The sequence below is a fragment of the Poecilia reticulata genome, chromosome 19, assembly GCF_904066995.2.
Source record: "Poecilia reticulata chromosome 19, P_reticulata-male-v2, whole genome shotgun sequence".
Taxonomy (NCBI): domain Eukaryota; kingdom Metazoa; phylum Chordata; class Actinopteri; order Cyprinodontiformes; family Poeciliidae; genus Poecilia; species Poecilia reticulata.
The window spans coordinates 8,882,095-8,904,897 of NC_088848.1; the positions used below are offsets into that span (position 1 = coordinate 8,882,095).

Below are 22,803 nucleotides of genomic sequence, written 5' to 3' on the forward strand. Positions count from 1 at the left end.
TCTAACTGAAATACCATCACTGCTGGACAATGTCTCCCCCAGAATGAACTAAGCTGGAGAGCTCCTTCAATGAAGGACTGCTGCATCCTAAGAGCACAAAGAAGCATTACGGCAGACCATTCCTCCAAGCAGCTGTAACACCGTATAACTATCACTGCTCCCAACAGCTTCCTGTTGGTATTTACTCATATTTGTTGCTTGGACAGTTTTATTTACACTCCTGGTAAAAACACTACAAAAAGACAAAATCTTAAGTGTTTGTGACTTAGTACACTTAAAATAAAACAAAACTAACCTACAAGAAACTTTTTGGCACAATATAGGAGCTTGTTTTAAGTCAATAATTTCTTAATATTGATGAAAAAGTGCTAGTTACAAGTGAAGTGACAGGTTACAAGACATTCTTCTCATTCTTAAAATGCCTTGTTCCACTGGCAGATTATGTCACTTATAGCTAGTACTTTTTTCAGCAATATTAAGAAATTATTGACTTAAAACAAGTTAATACTTCATGCTGAAAATTTAGTTTTGCCTTATTTCAAGTGTACTAAGATATTTGCACTGGAACTAGACCAAAAGTACTTGCTGAGATTGTGTTTTTTGCACAATCTCAGCAAGAGATATTTGTGTATTATGTTTTACAATATTTGTGTATTATGTTTTAATACACAAATACACATGCACATTTTGTTACTCAGTTGCACCTTTATTTGGAACGAAGCATGTTAGATTTTAATAAAAATAACTTAACTGCACAAATTTTGTATTTTTATCCTTGCTGTACAGCATTTTATTCTCAATCCTGTTTTTTTATTTATCTTTATCTTTGTGTGAATGTCACTTTCCTGAAAAGGACACTTCTATTCTATTTCTTTCAGTTCTATGAGGCAAAAGATTTCAACCCCACTGAACATTTTTACATTTCTTTCATGACACAAACACCAATTTAAATATATTTATTGAGATCTGTGATAGACAAACTGAGGTTGAGAACAATTGTGCAGTGGAAGGACTTATTTTTAATGGGGTTTTTTATAACACCTTTTACTCTGATACTCCTTACTAAACTCTAGAGCAGTGTTTCCCAACCCTGGTCCTCAAGGCACAATGCCCTGCATGTTTTAGGTGTTTCCTTGCTTCAGCACAGGTGATTTCAATTAGGAGGTGTTTGCTGAACTGCAATCAGCTGAATGAGGTGCATTAAACGGAAATTTCTAAAACATGCAGGGCAGTGTGCCTTGAGGACCAGGGTTGGGAAACACTGCTCTAGAGCATAATTTCTAAAGTGGGGTAAACAATAAAGCAAGCTTTGAAAACCTCAAAGGTCGCTTGAAAATGGAGTTAGCCTCAAATGCAAAACTACAAGAACGCTAGCTAAACTAATCGACTGGACAAAGACAGTAATGAGCAGAAAATCATCCAGGAAGCTAATGGTAACTGTGGAAGAGCTGCAAAAATCAACAGCTCAACTATAACTAATGCACTCCACAAAGCTGGTCTTTGTGGAAGAGCGGCATGAAGGCCAAAAAACTCAACTTGAACCATTTGACTTTACACAAAATGCTATGTATTGCAGAAACCACATGCCTCTAGGCCACCTATAACTTTAAAAACACCTGTGCTGTGGTTATAAAACAGCTTTCTCAATAATTATCACATTACAAGACGCATAGGTGTGACTTGATAAGAGCTACTAATTAGTCACCTGCAAGTTACTGGAAAAGGCTTAAAAACCTATAAAGAGCAACTGTAGTCTGTGGAAACTTTGTCAAGTTCATTTGTTTACACTAGCTGTGCACATGGTAACTCAAAGAATTACAAGAAATAATATCAAAATTAACATTAAAGACAAGATAGATAGATAGCATTTGACAGATAAAAAAGTAAAAAAGGGCATCTGGGGTCAAAATGTCAGTCTGAATAAAGCAAAAGAAAAATCGCTCACACATGGTTATAGTTAGCCATTCTGTATTAAATCAGGCTGAGCAGTAAAAGTTCAATGTAAGAAACACGATCTGCTTTCTTCAAAACAATACAACATGTAAAAGCAGCTATTAATCTTTAATAAGGCACAGTGTGCTGCTGTTTCATAGGCTTTTGCTTTCAGGTCTATTAAATAAATAGCTTTTATAGTTTCCTTGCGCACATAACTAGGGAAAGTATTTAGGGAGAGTCCACCTCTGACTAAATATTTTATGTCTAAACCATGTCAAAAAAAAAGTTTAAAAGTGACAGTAACAGACTAAACAAAACAACAACAACAACAACAAAAGAAAACAGGCTCCATTACCCCGAGGAACGGGCAGAAAACAATCATGGAGTTTTCCAACGCGAGGCACAGGAACACACTCTGGCCTGCAGAGAAACACTAAGAGAGTTTCCGTACATTTCGTTTCATCGCTTCGTAATGCCATTTCAGACATCAATAGCGACCGTGCTTCCGCGTAATGTGATGCAAAGCTCGGCTGCAAAGATAGATGCTTATTATCTATGAAGCTGGAATGTGTATATTTTCCACATCGTTCACACAAACAGGCTCCCAGAGGGCGAGCTACAGAAACGTGTCCACCCCACTAACGTAATTGACCGAGCTACAGTCAAGATGCTATGCCATGTTAGGAGGTGTCTGGCTTTCCCCCCCGCCCCCGACTCAACTTTGAATCGAAGTGTGTCTACACCAGGGGCAAAATAATGAAATGACATTAAAGTGAACAACCACATCTCCACTGGTGGGTGTGTAATTTCACTTTAAATAATTAGACTAAAAAAAATAAATAAAAAACTTCCTGTAGAGATGTTTGTGCGTATTCCCGGAACAGTTAGGTTGTGTTCCCAGGCATTTTAAGATTTAAAAGATATTTTCAGGGCTGTAGGATGTGAAGTGGAGCGCCTACATTTCATTCAGTGAAACATGCATCTGTTGTAAATATAGTTCAAAGACAAGTGTAATCTGTATGCAAAGTGTATCGTGGCTTACCAACACGCAGGAGTCAGAGAAGTTCAATACTCCTGGTCCAACCTGGTTTAACTAAGCATGGCCGAATTTTGAGCTGGTGTGAAAGTAACCTTTACTGGTTCAAAGAAAGTCTACAGATCATGTCTCAAGGCAACGAGTCTACCCAGGGCAGAGTGCTCTGAATAATATAAAATAAAAAAAATAAAAAAAACTTTCCTTACAAGTGGAAAATATGCTAACCGGGGGGTGGGGGGGATTGTTCCTGAGACACCTGTTTTGACTCCTTGACAAAAGAAGAATTTGAGCACTGTGGGTGTTTATAACATGAAGGGAGCCGAGGGACTCCAGACCCATTTCAAATAGACACACAGCTTCAGAGGATTTGAGTTTTTTTTTTTTTTCCCACTAGAACTATTTGCTCCACCTTTCTGTGCAGACAGCATGGGGCCATGCTCTTGGAAGCCTCGAAAAATCCCATCCGAAAAGGAGCAGCTGCCTCGAGACCTTTACACCCTCAAACATCATGTGATCCCACAGTAGTGACACCGTAAACGGCCCCCATGGCCATTTAGGGGTAGAAAATCCCTTTCCATCTACTGCAGCCTGAGCCGACTAAGCGATGGGAGGGAGCAGAGAGAAAGAAATTGTTTTGAACAAAATGTCCTTAGCTACTAACCTCAGCTTTTAAAAGCTGCCGGTGTCGTTCAATGGAGGAGCAATTTCAACCATGCCACGCATTCCACTAATGTATGGTCGGTTTGTGTTATATAACAAGGGCAGTCCAGCCTACTGCCAGTTACAAATGAGCCTGAGCCGCATGCAGAATGTACATTTTGTTTCTCATATCTTCCAATGTGAAATGAATTAAATTAAACTGAATTAAAATACAGTATATCGTAATATTCTGAGGGTTTTTCTTCCCAACAAAATCCTTGACCCCACAGTTTCTATAGTAAAAAATTGTAATATAGACATTTTTTTGTGTGTGTATTCAATTCAATTTAGTTCAACTGCAAAATAAATCTAAATAAATTGAAGCAAATTTCGCATGCCGATATTACAGCCGCCAACATTACAAAACATTATGTTTTGTAATGTTTTTACACCTACATGGCCAACTTTATCATGTTGGCCATGTAGGTGGCCAACATGATAAAGTTCACAATGAATGGTGTAGAGATTGTGATGAAGGAAATAAATTAACAGAATCAGAAAAATTTAAGTTAATAATAATCATTAACATCATAGCAACACTCAGCAATAGAACTGTGATTGAAAGTTTTGGTGCTTCTGGTTATCCTCCTAAAACATCCCCAAGGCATGTGTGAACTGATTCATGGTTAAAAAGACCCATCCTGTGGAAGGTCTTTGTATACTTAAAGGGTCAGAATATCCAGAACCCCAGTGAGAATATATGGCTACGAGAAAATGGCTAATAGTCTAAACTTGCTCAGAGATAGAGTGGATTAAATAAGACAAAATTTCCCCAGAATGGGTACGTACTGATGCCTAATCCATAACAAAAAACATTGTACAGAAGATATATCCTTCAGCACTATCTCCAGACTTGGTTAAACATACCATGCGTAGAACTTGCTACAAGTTAAAAGCTACTCTATTTGTACATATTTACAGTTAAAGCAAAAAAGAAACACCTTAAAGTAACTGGAACTAAAAAGACCCCATGAGAACCTAAGTTTATTTTGCCATCGTGTACAAGGATGAAGAGGATAGCAAAGTGGGCTCAAACAAATCGCACTATGAAAACCGTAGCCAATGTTTTGGTCAGATTATGCAACTCAAAGAACAATTTCATTTATTTTAATGCGTCTCTGACATCTTTACCAGATAGGCCAATAAATGTGGAGGGTGCTGCAGGCTAAATCAGAGTCATATCCCAATTAGAGTAATAAATCTGCATAAAATATTTTTATTCAGAGGATTTTGCAGTGCAGCACCACAATTCTTCCTCAGCTTAACACATCTGTAACTGCGGGGCAGATCAAACAAGTCGGGATCATTGTGCTGTTTACATTCCTGGGGACGGAGCCCCCAACGTTGTTTCCCATCAAGGGAAATATGAGAGCTTCCGAAGTACTTTGAGTGTTCTCTGCTTTGAGTCACTCATGAGTTCCTTTTAACCCCCTCTTAAAAACGAAGAACAAGAAAAACAAGCCAAGTATATTATTTACATGAGGCAATAATTCAAGATTTGCTCCTCAAAGTCTCTTACGTGGAGGGCAAAGTGAGCCCATTTACCGACTCCCTCTTCATTCGCCTTTGATGTTAGCCTATCTCGATAAGACCAGATGAGTGCCCTAAAATCCCAGTCGAGTGATTTTGCAGGAAGAACAAGTCTCGGTTAATCAATGGTAAGATTGGATCTGGATTCTCCGGAGTGGTCTGCCTGAAAGTCCTCCCGAGTGTTTGAGTGCGCACCAGGGTAATTCGCTGTTAATGATCACCGCGGCATACACTCTCCTACGCGCCGCAGTTCGTTCCCCATTTAATTGCCTCGTTCGCGTTTAAACAGCTTACAAATCACAAGGACAGGCAGGAAAACATGATCAAACGGCGACTATCGCTAATCAGCGGAGGACAAGAGGAAAGGTTAGGGGGGAAATGGGGGGCTTTTGGTGCTCTCCTTGGGGTATAAGGAAGGAGGTGGGTCGTACAGGAGCACTAAATTATCTCTGCTTCAACTACAGCAGGCAGCTACCTTTAAAACAGGCAGATCCATCTTCTCTCTATCTGACAGAGGCAGCTAAAAGGCTTTGGTAATCCCAGTTTCAACACAGGCATCTGGAGCAGAGACAAGTTCCACCATTGATTAGATTCCCCAATCAGTGCATACATCCTACACCAGCCTCGCTTGGTAGTCTGGAGGCAGAACAAGGCCTGATGTGCAGTAATTGTTTCCATAGGTCAGGCGGAGGGGAGAAAAAAAAAACAGCTCAGGGCCGTGATGAAAGGGAGATGGAAAGGGTGAGGAATATTGTTGTTTTTCCCCCCCAATTAAATTGTTTGTCAAACCCTTCACAAAGGGTTACGCAGTTTATCTGTTTAAAATCAATACGCTCGTCTCAGTGTGAAAGCTTGTCCCGACACAAGACAGGCCCATTAATTATTCTGTTCTGTGTGCTATCGCTGAGCTGCTCAAGGTTGAGCCTTATCTTTTCTTATTTCAAATCAATAATTATCTTCTACCGTGTGCTCGCACTGCCTCTTAGAAATAGATGTGCTTTTTATTCAATGCCTGTAGAGTCTCTCTCTCTCTCTCTCTCTCTGTTTTTTTTCCTCTTCTTCTTCTCTCTGTAGCAACCGGTGAGGAACGCAGAATGAATAGGGCATTCTTATCACTGGAACATTAGGGCATGATGGGAGCAGACGGCGAAGACTGAGGCGCATAAAAGCGCTGAACACAAATGAGTCACGATTCAAACGTCGACTGAGGCCTTGTTCCTCGTCGTCTGACATCTTCTAATAAAGTGAAGTGAATGTTGATTTGCACAAAAGCTCTAAGATGTTGACATGATTAAGGTACCGTGGCCTGCAATGCATCTCATTCAATTAGGAAAATTGGAAAAGTAAGTGTATTTCTGTACTTGAATGCAGAAAGTGAAACTCGCACGTTACAAAGAGTCGCTGCACTTTTGGATAATTATGGCTCAACAGTAATAAAAGCCCAAAATTTTAGATTCTCAGATAATAAGAATATTACAAAGAAAGCAAATAAAGCAAAACTTTGAACACAGAAACGGTGTGCTATGGCAGTAGTAATCCATCAGTCAGTCACTTACAGCCTCCACAATAAGGGCAAGTCACAAAATGTATGAGCTATAAAAGTGTGCGCATGAAGTCTAGCACATTTATGGAAAGTTAAATGGAAGGAAAAAATGTTCAGCCACTGGTTTAGCAGATTAGTGAAGTAAAGCTCACTGAAAAGGTTACGGAAAAGTCACAAGTTTCACAAGGTGTGCCCTGCAGTTTTGGTAAAGTTGACAAATGCAGAATCGAGGAATATTAAGTTGAGAGGAAGGAAAAACTGCGTTAGAGTAAACAAACACCAACATAGGGATAAATGTCGCATTAATTTAAACTAAGTTTATTTGATAGGTGCAGACACACATCGACATAGACAAACTGAACAGAACAATAGTCCCATGTTTGCATCATAGTGTGTATAGCAAAAGCTAATGCACAGCACCTGTCCCTAGATGGTACTAAAAACTAGTAGAACGTGAAACAGCAAGGTTTGTGAAGCAAAATCTACTCTGGAGTTTTGGAAGAAACACAAGATCTGGACTGGGTGTTTAAGTCACTTCTGAATGAGAGAAAATATCAGGATCATCTTAGCTAGGCTAAGGAGAAAAAGGTCTGCACAGTTGCTCAAAGGCCCAAAGTCTTCCTTTCAGATTAAAGAAAATTTCTAATTTCATTTAGAATTCAAGATCCAAGAGTCCACAGGAATAGTGGAGAGACAAAGAAACCAAGCTGCTTGAGATCCAGCGAGAAGTTTCCACTGGCAGTGATGATTCAGGGAGGCATGTCAACTTCTGATGTTGATTAACTCGAGTTTGATCAAGTCAAAGGTCACTCAAACCATGTACCAGAAAATTTTTAAAGCGCTTCCCGCTTCCCTCTCCTGACGAGCTTTTATGGAGAAGCTGATTTCATTTTCCAGCAGGACTTGGCGCCTCTCCACATTGCCAAAACTACCAGTGCCTGCTTTAATGATCATGGTGTTCCTGTGTTTGATTAGCCAGCAAACCAGCCTGACCAAAAACCCCATGGAGAATCTCTGTAGTGCTGTCAGGAGGAAGATGCGGGACACTAGAGCAAACAATGCAGATGAGCTAAAGGCTAAAATTAAAGCAATCTGGGTGCGTTCACACCGCAGCCTGAAGTGACCCAATTCCGATATTTTTGGCAATTCCGATTTTTTTGCCGGGGCCGTTCACACTGCCAGTAAATGCGAGCTGTATGTGTTCTGCAGTGTGAACGGGCTAATGACCTGAAAGTGTCCCGCATGCGCAGTAGAGGGCGCAATAGCGTCAGCGTTCTCAGTGTTCTACCAACCGCCATAAAAAGAAGAAAAGCTCAGTGTTTGCAGAAGTAAACATGGAGGCTAATGGTGGAGCTTGGCTTACACATTTGAAGTTGTTGTCCGGCCGGAGCAGCATATTAACAACTTAATCCTCATATGGTCCGTCATGGTTGTTGTTTTTCTTCCCACTTGTGGGCACTATTATCAGGACGGAGAATAGTGAGATTTGTTGAGAATCAGTGACGTTCAGTTCGGATGAATGAGGCCTGGACGTTAGGTCGCATTTTAATCGGATATGTGTCGGATATGGGTGACATTCGAAAAAGAATCCGACCTGTGTTGTTCACACTGCCATGAAAAGATCGGATACAGGTCGCATTACGTCAAAAAAAATCGGAATTGGGTCACTTCAGGCTGCAGTGTGAACGCACCCTCAGTGCCACAGTCTGACTGTTTCCAATGACTTGTAATTCATGCAAAAGGAGCCCCAACCAAGTGCTGAGTCGATAAACTGTGCAGTGCACAGTCAAACTACTTCTCAGTATGTTGGCATTTCTGCATCAAAAATCCTTTTCCATTGGTAGTATGCAGCATTTTAACTGCCTGAGAAGCAAACATTGAGAGTCCCTTAGCTGTTAGTCATAACAGAAAACTTGAAATATATCCCTCTGCATGTAATGAATTAGCTCCACTTGGAATTAAATTACAAAAACAAAATAGCTTTTCAGTGATGTTGTAATTTATTGAGATGCACCTGCATTTAGGAACATTGAGCCGAAAAAACAGTCCTGCTGCGACAAAAGGAGAAAAAAATAAATAATAATGACTTCGCTGTAACAGAGACTGGATGCACAATTAATGGCTGCACAATTACATGGTCATAATGGGTGAGTAATTGCATTAGAATGCAGAAACAACAAATGTGCATCCCTTTAATAATCGGCCGATCCGGCAGCAGCAACAGCCCATTTGTTGGCATTAGCAGAGAACTGCTGTTTGTACTTAATTAGGCTGCGCTCAAGGATTTAGATGGTGGGGGTGAAATCTGCTCACGGAGAATGAGTTCATATTATTTCCTCTAAAATGTCACAGGTTTTTGGCTTCACGCTGCAGAGGGTGGCGTTGTTTGTCACACTCTGCTGTGTGGATGTGGTGCGCGTGTGTGTGTGTGAGTGAGAGATAGAGGATATGAAAGAGAGAAAGAGGGACACACTGGGGGAAGAGGAGTGGGAAGAGGGAGCGTGTGTAAGGAAGGATGGGGGGCTTCTGGCGTTCTCTCGAGGATTGAGATTTGAAGCCGGAGCACAAAGCCTTTGAGACGTTCCCCCTTATCTCGGTGGTTGATACCAGGATCTGGGTGATTCAGAGCGCTCCGTGTGAATAATTCCACCAACACCCCCTGCTGTGGGGACCATATGGCCCTGTGTGAACTTTAAACACACTGGGAGTGTTGCTGCTCACCAGTCGGGCCTCCCGATCTCTACCCCCGCACAGGCAAGGTGTAAAGAAATGATCAGCACAGATGATATAAGAACTACTTCACATGTATGAAAGCTGCTGCCATTAATGTGGCGGCTGGTGGGGCGGTGGGGGCGAATCAAAGACGACTAAAATTAGCCCTGAGCATGCTTTTCTGAAGCGAACGCGCCGTATATTCAGCAACTGAGACGGCCCCCCGTTTTAATTATAAAACGCTCTTTAAAAGGTGGGGAGTTGAGGAGGTGATGGATGAGAAGGAAGATGTAGATTACATTTGTTACATCCCCCTTTTGACTAGTGCTGTTTCCTTCTGGCACCACCTGCTGGCAGCTGCCAGCCACCAAACAGAGGCATCTGCAGCTCCGGCGACGACGAGCTTTAATTATGATTGCATCAGCCATCCCCCTCGTGATGCAGCGTGCAACCTTTAAATGCAGAAGAAAGAAAAAGAAAAAGAAAAAAAAAAAAAATCAACCAGCCCCACAAGATGTTCATGGAGATTTACCTCATTTTCCTGAAAATTTTTTAAGACGACTTGTTTATAATTTACAAGGATGCAGATTCCTCCCAGCCTAAATTTATGCCCCAAATCGTCAAGATTCGCGCTTATCAATAAAACATTAAGAGAGCGGCATGTCTGGCAGCTGAACGTGGTTTTGATGTCTCAATTACCAGTCGAGTGCGATTAATTTCTGCTTTCTCTTTGGTAAGGAGGCGGGCTGATGGATTCAGGCAAGTGACCTTTGGCCTACACCGCACAAGAAGAGGTTTGTATCAGCGCTCTGTAAAACAACAAGAGATCTGGAAAATAAGAGGTGGCGGTGGTTGTGGTAGTGTGGCGTTATAGGGTGTCTACACACTCAGTCAAGCATCGGTGCATCCAGTGAAGCGGCACATGCAGCCTCTGCATGCAATCTTGCATGTCTGCACACACACACACACACGCACGCACATGCGCACACACACATACCCACTAGATGGAGTGTTTCTTCTCATGACAAGCCGGGATAGCTCCACTGGGGGTTCCCGGTCCTCTAGATTCACTTCGTTATTTATTAAAAACGCAAGAAATAAAGAAAGAGGCAGTAGAGTCAAGTGTGTTTACAGACCAGAATCCATCACACACACACACACACACACACACACACACGCATACAAACCCAAGAGTGTTTAGCATGTACTCAGTGAGAGAGGGCCTTTGTTGTTTCCTTGCCGGTAAGCAGATTGAGCTGCAGCAGCAGCAGCAGGGGTGTGTAAGATGTACACAGACAGCGGGGTGTTTGAGTGGAGAGGCACCTCCACTGATCTCCTGTGTCGTGTGATGATGTGTGTGTGTGTGATGTGTGTCTCAATCCAGTGCTGATCCCCCTGAGTCAGCCCCCGTCAGTGATATGAGCCCCCCTCCCTCCCTCGCCCTCTTCCCACCCCACCGCCACCCCCCTTCCCTCTTTGCTTCGCCATCCGGAATGCTAATAACAGCCAGCCACTAACGCTGCGGCGCTGAATTATTCATGCAGCAGAGGGTCACACGGCATAATGAGGAGTTTACTCTCATTCTGGATGTGATTGTGACGCTGCTAATCTGCATTTAGCACAGAGAAACAGAGAAAAGGATGGAGGGGGGGGAGGTGCAGGAAGGGGGGAGTGGGGGGATTACAGAGAGGGAGGAGGAGAGAGGATGAGCACTGATGAACTTAATTGCTGTGAGCAAACAACCTCTGAAAAGAGTCACGCCATCATCCCGAGATGAGAAAGTAAACAATTAATTATCATTGGACAGAGGGAGTCATAAAGCAAATGTTTGAGCAGCACCAATATTCAGGAACCCCCCCACCCCCCAACACTTTCTCTGCGAGGTGAAAATACAATCAATATAACAACGACTCACTAATTTGACACACTAATAATTATTAGCTCTAATAAGCAACAATCCCAGGAGGGCCTTGGGTCCATGCTGCATTATGAAATACCGCTGGTTCAGAACTAGTTATGATAAACAGTCACCCTGAAATAAAAAAAGTTGATTTACCTGCACTCTGATTTACAGCAGAAACAGGAACGTTTTCATTACATAGCTCCCTGTGGAGAGCTAGTTGGAGGTAGAAACAGCAGGCAGCTGGTGCCACCTGCTGGAGACACAATGTGCATACAATAAGTATGCAAGTGGAAGGTCGAAAATGGTCAGCAGCGCCACAGGAGACGCATGTTCACATTAAATAAAAAGCGGAAACAATGACAGTTTCACATAAAATCGAAAATTTGTCGGGGAAAATCCTTTCCTAAAATATATTAACAGGTGCTGGTCATTTCGCCTGTTTACCTTCTCATATTTGCACAATTTGGGCCTTTTTAGCACTGCTTTAACAAATAATAAAGCAGATTTTATACTCTGCTCTGCTAACTAATGCAATAGTTTTGCCTCCAACAGTTCTTCCACTGTGTGTCAAAAAAGGGCAATCAGTCCATCTTCCTATCAACTCTGACCAGTTTCTCCACCTCTGAAGCATTCACACAAAAGTCTCTAATAGTTATTTTGTGTTTGATCTGACAGATTTAAAATCTGTCAGACCCGCAATTCATGGAAACCGTCAGCACTTTAAAATCTTGGGAAAATGATGTGCAAAAATAAAATTGAATGAGACACTTGAGAATTTTCTGATTAGTTAGCTCCACAATTAAAAGAAAACTAATTAACGACAGAGCGAAACATGCTTGATAAACAATTAAGTCAAGGATGGTGACTTGTTTGCGTGAAATATGCCAACCCAAAACAAGTTACAGGATCGCATCTGACAATATTGCCGTCTGAAAAAGCGGGGTTCTCGCAAGCGGAGGAAGTCACACGCAGCGCTTTGGTTGAGTTGGTTTCCGACCTCGAGCTCAAAACCTACTTTGAAAAACCAGCATCTGCTGAAAAAGAGATGCCCTAAAAGGGCAGCTTGGAAACCACATGTCTAGAAAAAAAGAAAAGACAGAGCACGGCCGACGCAGCTACTAAAACAAGATAATGTAAATAATGCAAGCAGTATGGTATGAGAGGCAGACAGAGTTGCTGCTGCATCAAAAATTAAACAGAATATGATTAAAAAGTTTGTCAGTAGACTTGTTTATTACATACATTTATTACACAGAATCCAAATTCTGCTTTTTCTGAAAATTTGAATATTACATGAGACCAAACAAAAAAACTATTTTTAAACAAAGAAATGTCAATGTGCCGCACAGTGTATTAACTCAACACTTGGTCAGGGCATGCATGAATTACTGCATCAATGGAGTGTTGCATGGAGGCAATCAGGCAAATGTGCTAAATGCTGAGGTGTTAAGGAAGTCCAGGTTGCTTTCCCAGCTTTAGTTACTACAAGCAAAACTTTTAATAATGGAGATAAAAACAAAACCAAGAGCATAGAAGCAAGTTGCTGCAATGCAAATGATGCATATAGCTATTTACTTTCATTCATCAATAGAAAACTCAAAATTATATATATATATATACATATATGCTTGTGATCCCTGAGAACAAAGTAAAAGCAGCACTTTTTGCAGACGATTAATCAGCTATCAAAACACAAAAGTCTACACAGCTGCAGGGGCTTACTCTGAACACAAACACAAGAAAAAGAAGAAGAAGAAAAAATAAAGCACCAACTCCCTAGCCAGTACTAACAGGGACGTAGACGCTTTCTACTGTATAGCAGGCAATTTCTCAGCCACAACAGGATTATATGGGCTCTGCTGCGACTAGATAATTGAATTCAGGAACGGCCACAGTGCACTGCTTCCAATGATCTCTCTCCCACCAGGGTGATGGGAAGAAAGAGGGGCGGAGGGGAGGGGGAAGCTGGTGAATCGTGTTACACCAGATTCAGTTGTGCAACAATAGTGTTAGTTGAGAGAAGTTGTAAGCCTATTGAGAGCTTTTTTTTTTTTTTCTGTAATTAACCTATTTGTCAGGATAACGTTTACAGTTCATCTTTCTGAGATGAGCTACTTTGTGGATTACATAGTGTTAACACTTAGTTTCATTTATCAAGCAGCCAAAGAGTGAACGCTCTGGGTTTTATCCAAGAATCTAAATAAAAAGGAATAAAACAGCGCACGTTTCCAGTGATGTAACCTGACAAGAGATGAGAGTGCGCGCTCCTGTGTGTTGAATTGGTGAGGATATGCACTGAAATGTATTGTGACAGGAATTAACCACCAAAGCTGCTTGTTAATCCTGCCCTGACCTTGTGCAGAATGTACAGAGAACAGTGTCTGTGGGGCTAAAGATAACACCGCAGCCTTTGTGCTGAAGGAGAACAACACTGCTGATGATGCTGCTTTGTGCCGCCTCTGCTGCCCAAGGTCACGTGTGTCCTTTTGTGGAGGAACAAGACCTGACAAGGTAGCCTTTTGTAGCTCTGATGTACTGATATGTCCACGGACTATATACAGGGTCTTGCAAAAGTATTTATTTGCCTTATTTTTAATCCCTTTTTTCACATTTTGTCACATTACAAACACCGTCTCTGTTGGGGCAAAAACGGTTAAAAACTTTCCTGTTTTAGAACACAACGTTCCCATGTGGCCATGAAATAAGCCTGGCACTCTGCAACTCCGGTTACTATGAAAAGAAAAAGCAGCAGTTCACTGGGCAAAAGGGAACAGGTCAAATCCAAAACTGAAATGTTTGGGCTAAATGAAAAACACCATGCAACCAAAAACCACTCCAGGTCACCCTGAAGACACCATCTCCTTGAAACGCGGTGGTAGTAGGATGATCCGCGATTGCTTTTTTTCCAGCAGGGACCAGGAAACTGGTCAAAATTGACCAAAAGATGGATGGAGGTAAATACAGAGTAGGAAAAAAAGACGGGAGACTGAGGTGAAGGTTCATTTTCCAGCAGAACAACCCTGAATATACAGCCAGAGATATCTAGTTTCTTTGGGAAGGCGTGAATGTGCAATCTACTGGTGCGGATAAGGGAAGTAGACTCTCGTCTGCCTAAAAACATAGGTTTCGGTCCGCTTCAAGTGAATCAAATATAGGAAATGGGGCACACCGCAGGGCATTGTAGGCAAACACGACCAAAACAAATGTGTTAGTAGCAAAATTGCCAAGAGAAATGGCTCACCATCACTTCAGACAAAAGTATACCACAGCTGCTGGTAAACTCTCACAAGAAGGATGAAGTTTTCAATTAGTACAAAAATCGAGTCTATATTAATGCATCTTTATAGTTGAGCAGTGTCACACGAATGTGAAAAAACTTGGTCAAAAATATCTGAATAAAACTTGATAAGCTAAGAAAAAGTGGCAGTTCAGAAGGCGAAATGGACAAGTGCTCTTAGTGTAAACAACCTGATGGTAACATGTAACTTAGCAGTCTAATAGTTGACAAGGTGACCTCCTTAATTTAGCTCTCTTAAAAGAGACCTTTAAAGTTTTGGGAGGTTTTTTTGTATCATTGTTCCAGCTGTTTTGACTTTCCAATTGTTGCTCAGACTAGAGACATGGTGAATTTCCCTAGTGTCATGTAAAGACAAATAGGGCTCCAAGCAGCGTAATATTTACACTTAAATCCCAGGGAAACAGAATGTTACAGTCCACAAATAAAATAATAATAATAAATAAAAAAAATCAGACACTGTGACAAGCCTAAAAATTAAGAAATGCTTCAATTATATTTATTTTTTGTTAGAATCTTTTTCCATTTTCCCAGTTCAAAGAAAAGACAGATTTTTTTTTTAAGGATTTTTACATATCTATACCACAGCTGCCTACAATTATGAAGGGCGCTGAAGTTTGTGTGCTATTGCTAATGCCACATATGCGCCGTCGTTAAGGCTGGGGTTCTCACATTTAACTGATATACAAATGTGCAGCTGTGGGGGTAGGAATGTTCTCACAAGGGACATTTGACACTTGCTCAGTGAAAGAAAAAGATTCATCTGTTGCACTCTAGTAAGTGTGCCGGAGGCACATTTTATACTGGCAGTTTTACTTTACAAACCGAGTAAAATGTGATAAATAAAGCTTGTAAAAAAGAAAAAAAAACACAAATCAAACATTTGAGAAATACCACCAGAAAGTAAGTACTGAACACATTTAGTTCTTCTCCTTAAATGCACTTCTAATTAGGCATGTAGTTTAAAACTAGACAACAACTCAAGCAATCTTAACAGACAAGTAAAATAAAACACTTTATAATGTGCAATTTGAATATGGTAGTAAAATGGATTGACGCAGAATATAAATATTGAACACACGAAGAAACAAATCTGCCAAGAGCAACAGCATTCCAAGAAACAGACTCAACCTTAAGTCGGGTTGAAGCTTGTTTAAAGTTTGCTGCAGAACTTTGAACATGGCAATGTAAACTGTTACAATACAAACAGATGAGATGACACAAAAATTAAACATCACACACACCATGTTTGGACGACGAGTGGAACTGCATATTGGCAAAAAAAACAAAACCAAACACTACAACAGTATTATGGCTGTGAAGGTGGGAGTATCATGATGTGGGAATCCTGCTCAGGATTCAGTTCTGGCAGACTTCCGTATATTTGAAAGACGGATTAATGAATTAAAGTATCGGCACATTGTTGATAAGCCTCTGAAAATGAAATGCAGCTGGGTGTTGCACCGAGACGATGATTGCAAACATGCAGACAAGGAAAATAACTAGCTTCATGCCTTAAGCAAATAAAGCTCAGCTAAAGCTACCAGAACCTTTGAGACTTCAGAAAGACCAGGAAAAAAATCCCACCTGAGCATTCATTGTTCCTGATTTCTCCACAGAAGAGATGTCTTGACGTTGTCATTACCTAAAGGGCTCTTCTACTAAATATTTAGTACATTTCAGCTGGACTGTTCATATGAATTAATGAATGAGTTAATTAATATACTTTATAAATCCCAGAGGGAAATTCACAAGGACACTCATTCTTACCCCCCATACTTTCATGACATGGTACATATATTTTTACACTATAAAGTAAGCTCCATAACAATTAAAGACATAAGCTTTCAGCCAATCATTTGATATCAATTATTTTCAACCCCAACTATATTATTGAACACTCTTCTATGTAAAGCGCTGAGTTGTATTTGCTTAAGCATAACTTAACTAACTTGAGGCGCAGAACTCTTTATTTTGCAGGTTTGCAGGATAAATTTCCTTAAGCAGGCTTGTTAAACCAATGCATTTTGGGGTTTGTAGTTTTATCACAGAGTAAAAACACAGTTTTTTTCTTTAATGTTTATGGAAGAAGTAAAGACTGAGTTGGCACATAATATAAAACCTCATGTGCAAAAATTAGGTGCATTTAAAACCCAAAGGTACGATTAATAAAACTAGGCATTTTGAAAACTTTAAATGACGTTACAGAAATCAGTTATCAATGTTACGACAATGGTGTAATTTCTCCAAAACTTCAAAGATGGACCATCTTCCTACTTACAGATGGTACACTTTGTTTTGAAGATTTTGAAGGAAAATGTATCTTTTAAAGAAAAAGAAATCATCTGTACTCTTTCAAACAGAAGACAGAGGTTAACATAAGGTCAGCTGAAAATCAGATGTCTGAGTTTGTTCGTGTAGCTCTTGTTTACCCTCCGTTTCAAAAAAGTGTGACAATCTGCACTCAGAAAAATGCGGGCATGGTTTAGAGCAGTGTTTCTCAACCTTTTTTGGCCCAGCGCCCCCCTAGCCCTTATTCAGGTCCCTCACCGACCCCCACCAAAGAATTTGCAGGCTACTTTGCACTGACCATTATTTTATCATTAATATTACCATCACTATTGTAGATGTTTTGATTTTTATGCTTGTTTCTGTATTTATCATCAAAAATAATTTCCCAGAGAACAAAAAAGCCATGGGGATAGAAATTATTTTCACAGGTGTCTATGAAAAATGCAACTAACATTCAAGTTAAAATTTGTAGGTCTAACAGCAGCCAGTCAGAGTGGAAAAAATATTATTTTTCTTTGTCATTTTCTAGTTGTTAAATATTACACAAATGAGCAGATAAAAGATGAACAGCAATGCCAGTTTAAACTGAACTATTTGCAAAACAACTGAGCTCTGCAACATTAAAACATGGATAGAACTGTAACTACATTAATCATAGCTCTTCTTCTCTTAAGTGTTTCTGTCCGTTTCTGGTGGTGCAGCTCTGTGCTGCCTTCAGGAGAATGGGACATCAGAGTATCATCCATAACATTTCACCCACATGGCATTTATTGTGCAAACCAGAGCTTTCAGTGGAAAAACAAAAGTTCCAGATCCGTTTAATGCCATACAAATATGAGACAGAAACATGGATTATATCTTTATATAGACCTGTCTATTGATTTATAGATTAATAGTTTTACTGGACAGAAATTACAAAGAACAAATCTGGTTGTTGATCAAATCCTAATGAGTCAAATTGAAAGTGTCATGGAGTCATCAGCCTCATGACATTAACACTGACATGAAAAATAATATTGAAGAAATAAATATATCAAATCTAATTAAAAACATAAAAGTGACCAGTTCTTTACTGTTATGGTCTGTAAGATATATTTATTCTCAGTATTAGATGTGGTCTCAACAAACTCATGGCACTTCAACAATATTATTTTACCTTTTATCTGGAAATAGTGTCTGTTTATTCTTGCCATACAGTCCTCTGTATTAATTATTGATCAAAAGGTCTTGCCATACCAGTTTATTCCTCTGTATTTATCTTAGTTTCTTAGTTTATTCTTGCATTTTGTTCTTCATTCATTTCCATTTAGTTTTATTTGATTAGTTTTATCCTCTCTTGGTTTATTGCTATGTCCACTTTAGTTTCTTTCCTGTTGCTACATTTATTTTATAGTTTATTGACGCTCATCATCAGTAAACTCATCACCTGCTGCGCTGCCTAATCGCCATGTGTTTCACATCATGTGTTGATTTTTTCATGTTCAGCGTCGGATTCTCTGTTTTAATGCCATAATTCACATCTAGTTCGTCGCTCCGCTTTATGTCCCGCTTCTCCTGTTTCAGAGTTTTGCGCAATGTGCGCGTGTTTTTTTTTTTTAAGCCCCTAAGGTGCAGGGCGGTCGGGAAGCATATCGATGGGGAAAAGGCAGACTGACATAAACCTTTTAAAACAACGGAAACAATTTCTGCATTCTGATTATTGAAATTTAAAAGTGCTGTGTTGTTCTATCACCCCCGTTTCATACCGGACCACTTACAGCACCGTGTTAACGCTATAAAATGAACGCTCTCTATCGTGGTATCACCCATGGAGGGATTTCTTTATTTCTTTATTTAAATGGGTTCATTTTTCAGAGGGATACACAGTGAGGGAGGGTATCGTGATTTTAGCTACCAGTAGCAGGAGAACGGAGCTGCGCCAAGAAGCTAACAGAAGCTACAAACACTGAATAGAAGAAGAGCTGTCATCGATACAGTTGCAGCCAAGCATGGTTTAATGTTACACAATACAGTTTCACCAAGTTGCTCAAAGTCTAAACTGGCTTTGTTTGCATTTAAGGTGTAAAGTTTACCTTCGACCAAAACGCCCCCCAAAGGCATCCCAGCGCCCCCCTTTTGTAAAAATGTCCACCAGCGCCCCCTGCCGTCCTCTGAACGCCGCCTGGGGGGCGGTACCGCCCACGTTGAGAACCGGTAGTTTTGAGGAAGCTCATGAAGTTACTCTACATCTGCCTGTGATGTTAAAAATGCGGGTCTGGAAGGGGAGCAGACATGCTTTGGAAAACCGTTTCCATGAATTAAGCATGAAACAAAACACACACATTAAAATCCAAACTATGTCTAATCCTATACAATTTATGCCGAGGTGGTTGTAGTGTCGGACTTCAAAATATTAGGTAGTGCCAAGCCTCAAAGCTCAGTTGCACCATGGTGAATTTATAACCAGGCTATTTTGAGCACAGCCTGGTGAGAAGATGCTGTTAGTGGGGTATGAATGACGAGTGTAACCCCTATTTGGTTTGCCGTAATTTTAGCAAGATATGTTACGCTACAGAAAGACCATGTGGTTCCCCCGGTGTGTGTGACTCACAAGGCTTTGTGTTTGTCTTCAGCCAAGATCTGGTCATTTGGTTTCAGTCCAAACCTTTCACAAAGAAAAAGGGGAAAGGGATGGTCAATAACCTTATTGTGTTAGTGAGTTTTAGGTAACGTATAAGTGAAATCAAAGCAACTACTGACACTCACTTGTCAAGGAAATCTTTGTCCACCACAGCTGAGATGTCCAACAAGGGATTTCCCATCCCAAACAGCATGTTTTCACTGTGAAGGAGGGAACAAAAACATATTGTATTCTGCAGACACCCACATAGTGGCTAGGAGAGAGTGGAGGAAACGAGCAATCGGTGCTACGCTGTGAAACAGGAAATCATCTGGTTGGGATTTGTTGTCTTAAACAACAGAAATTTCAGTCAAGGGGCGCACCCCTGTTTTACTGCTTTACCGAGATTGACTCTGCCATCGTTACGTCAGCAACATGTGTGAATTTCTACCTACCAAAACATGCACATGTATGTTATGTATTTCAGTTTGTGATTTTTTTTTTTTGCTTGCACAATCTTATCTACAAATTCACAGCAATAAGACATAGTGGGCGAAGTCTGCTCCTGACAGGAAATTTTATAACAGCTTAACTAAAATAAGGTCACTTTAAATAAGCAACACAATGACAGGACATGTCTGTTCAAGACTTACAAAGATGAATAATTTGTCTTGGTGAACATACACGATATCTCTCCAAACAATATTTTTCAATTAAACTAAGCAAAACACAGGTGGTAGAGTAAAAGCATTTCCTCAAAATATCAATCTTAACAGCTCAACTGCCCTTTGCAGAGTATTTCCTGGTTTGGATCTCACCTTGGTGTTGGCATGATGTCAGAAAATTCCTCCTGAAGATTAAATGATCAACAGTTTCCCCCCTCTCTGACAAAACCAACGTGCTTTCTGAGTCCAGGAACTAGCTCTCCACTTTGGACCAACCCTAATGTTGGTGAACAGAGTGGGCTGGTCTTTGGTGACCTTCTAGGCATGTGATTGGCTACACATAGGGCATAGGCTTTCAGTGCTGCATTTGAGGTCAATGAAGAAAACGAAAACTTGCCCTGTAACATGGTCAGCCCTGATACATTATCCAATATCATTGTAAGATATACGATATAATGTATGCATAGCCATTAACTCGTCATATGTCAATTAATAAAGAATTTAAAAGCTATAAATCTAGATATGTTAATTCATAGTTTCACCGCTTTTGGTTTATAAATGCACAAGTTTAATCAGAATCAGATAGCTTGGGGCATACGTGTGATGCATAAACGGGGATTTTAATTTTCTGTTATTTATAACCCATACACCTTCATCAAAAAAGAAACATTTATTTTCTTGTGTATTCATTATTGGTCAAAATCCGTGCAGATTAGACCTTTAAAAAAAAATCTGAAACAGTTATCAGCCAGGAAAAGCCTGCTCTGTACATCTCCACCTAAAACTAGTTTAAGTGTATTAGTAGCTCCCATTAAAAGGTTACCCCATCAAAATTACAAAACACAATACCTGATGATGATAATAATAATAATAATAATAATAATAATAATAATAATAATAATAATAATAATAATATTTTCTAAAACAATGATTCTTTACACTATTTTGAAATAGTTAATGAGTTACACTCAGCAGTGTTTAATGGAAACCTTAGAGAAGAGTTTGCGGCTGATAACTAGCTTTCCCAGGCCAATTGAACGCCGCATGGTTCACTTCATTGATTTGTTTCATTTGTAAACAATCCAAGAAGCTCATCGTTTGTATATATCCATGTATTATTTATTTAATGCCAACAGTTAGATAGTCATTCCGAATATTATTGTTTTGCCGTTAAATATAAACGCTACTGGTTATTTTCTCATAAACTAAACGTGATTCAAACACTGCCTCACTAAACCAATAAGTTTATTTCTGGCTTGTTTAACACTGTCAACAATTTATCTTTGTCAAAATAACATACTTCGTTCTTCCTGATTCGTTCTTATTAAAAACTCTCTTCTTTAAAGGACAGTTAGAGGTTGGATGTATGCAGCGACATTTTTTTTTTTTTCTCTTTCTTTCGTGTTTCAGTCATGTTGTGAAACCATGAAATCACGGCAGTCTGCTGGCAGTGATTTGTTTCGTCACGACCCAATAAGCGGAGTATATTGAGTCTAAATGAGAGTGGGGGTACAGAGGAGGAAAATGTAGGCTTGAAGCGCCTTCTCCCCGCAGCTCCAGCTGTCAGTTAACACAACACCAGAGACGCTAGCTGCAATTAACGGCTAGCATCAGCGGCTAACTGCGCGGAGCTCGGCGCATCACTTCGCTTCACAAAAAACAACCCCGTTTTTGTTTATTTAAACAAATATTTTTTTACCTCAACGCCGTCTTCATCGTCGAAGTCGACGTGGCTGTTTCTTCCTTAGACATCTCTCTTCACGTGTTCAACGCGTCCGTTGTTGATGAATCTCTACAGCCTCTTTCTTTTCCTATCTGGCAGGGAAGAGTAGCAGGAAGCTACCGCTTCCTCCTCATCAAACGATAAAGAACAAATTGTTCGACCGCATGAAAAATAAACGGGGGGAAAAAACGAGTTTATTTGTTGTTAGGAATCATTGTGCTTACTCACTTTACGGAGAGTCAAAGTTATGGTGGTTCTTTCCCTCTGGTTGAATTACATCAAGTTCCCCTTCAAAGGTTGCCTATTCCAAACTGATGATGAAACGTTTTAACATTTAACGGTGCTGAGAGTATGGATTCACAAGCAAAACTTCTACATGCATTGTTTTTCTTTATTTGAACCATTTAAAAAAAAAAACTACTCATAATCACTATTAAAGTTGCTGCAAACCTTCAGGGAATGTTTCAAGAATATTCAAACTATTAAAGTTTTTACAGAAAACGTTCCCTTGTAGTGCTACTGTCAATGTTTTACCCAGCATCCTTTGCAAAATATCCCCTGAAGGTTGCAACATAAAGCTTGAGAAAGATTTCTTTGATGGTTAAGTGGTGAAATCTGTAGTTTCCTTTAGGAAACCATGACAGAACGCTTCCTAGAGATCACACAGTCAATACTGAAAGTAGTCTGAGAATAGTTCCTTTTAGACCTTAGAAGGTTGCACCATCAATGTTTATATAGGGAGTAGTGGTGGCTAACTTTAGGAACTAAGAATAACACTCTTTGATGCAGTTACAACTATTAAATAGTAAATTACCTGCACTTGTCCATTTCCATCCATCCATTTTCTTGCACCCTTTTTCCCTCAGTGGGG

At 40.1% G+C, this 22,803-nt stretch overlaps 1 protein-coding gene across 4 annotated transcripts in view; it reads right to left on the minus strand.

Moving 5' to 3' along the window:
* LOC103481485 (adenosine kinase-like) overlaps nucleotides 1-22,304 on the minus strand; it is a 169,210-nt gene extending 146,906 nt beyond the window's left edge. Inside the window, exons 1-4 of one of the 4 annotated variants that reach the window (XM_008436958.3) lie at nucleotides 22,161-22,304; nucleotides 21,909-22,058; nucleotides 19,691-19,765; nucleotides 19,536-19,589 (exon numbers count right to left, since the gene is read on the minus strand). In XM_008436958.3, the coding sequence (XP_008435180.1) occupies nucleotides 19,536-19,589; nucleotides 19,691-19,765; nucleotides 21,909-21,961 (182 nt within the window). In that variant the 5' untranslated portion in view covers nucleotides 21,962-22,058; nucleotides 22,161-22,304. Of the gene's footprint in view, nucleotides 1-19,535; nucleotides 19,590-19,690; nucleotides 19,766-20,362; nucleotides 20,480-21,908; nucleotides 22,062-22,160 lie in introns of those variants that run through there. The other 3 variants (XM_081600781.1, XM_081600780.1, XM_081600782.1) reach the window with 3 other exon arrangements.
* Between the last annotated feature and the right edge of the window lie 499 nt (nucleotides 22,305-22,803).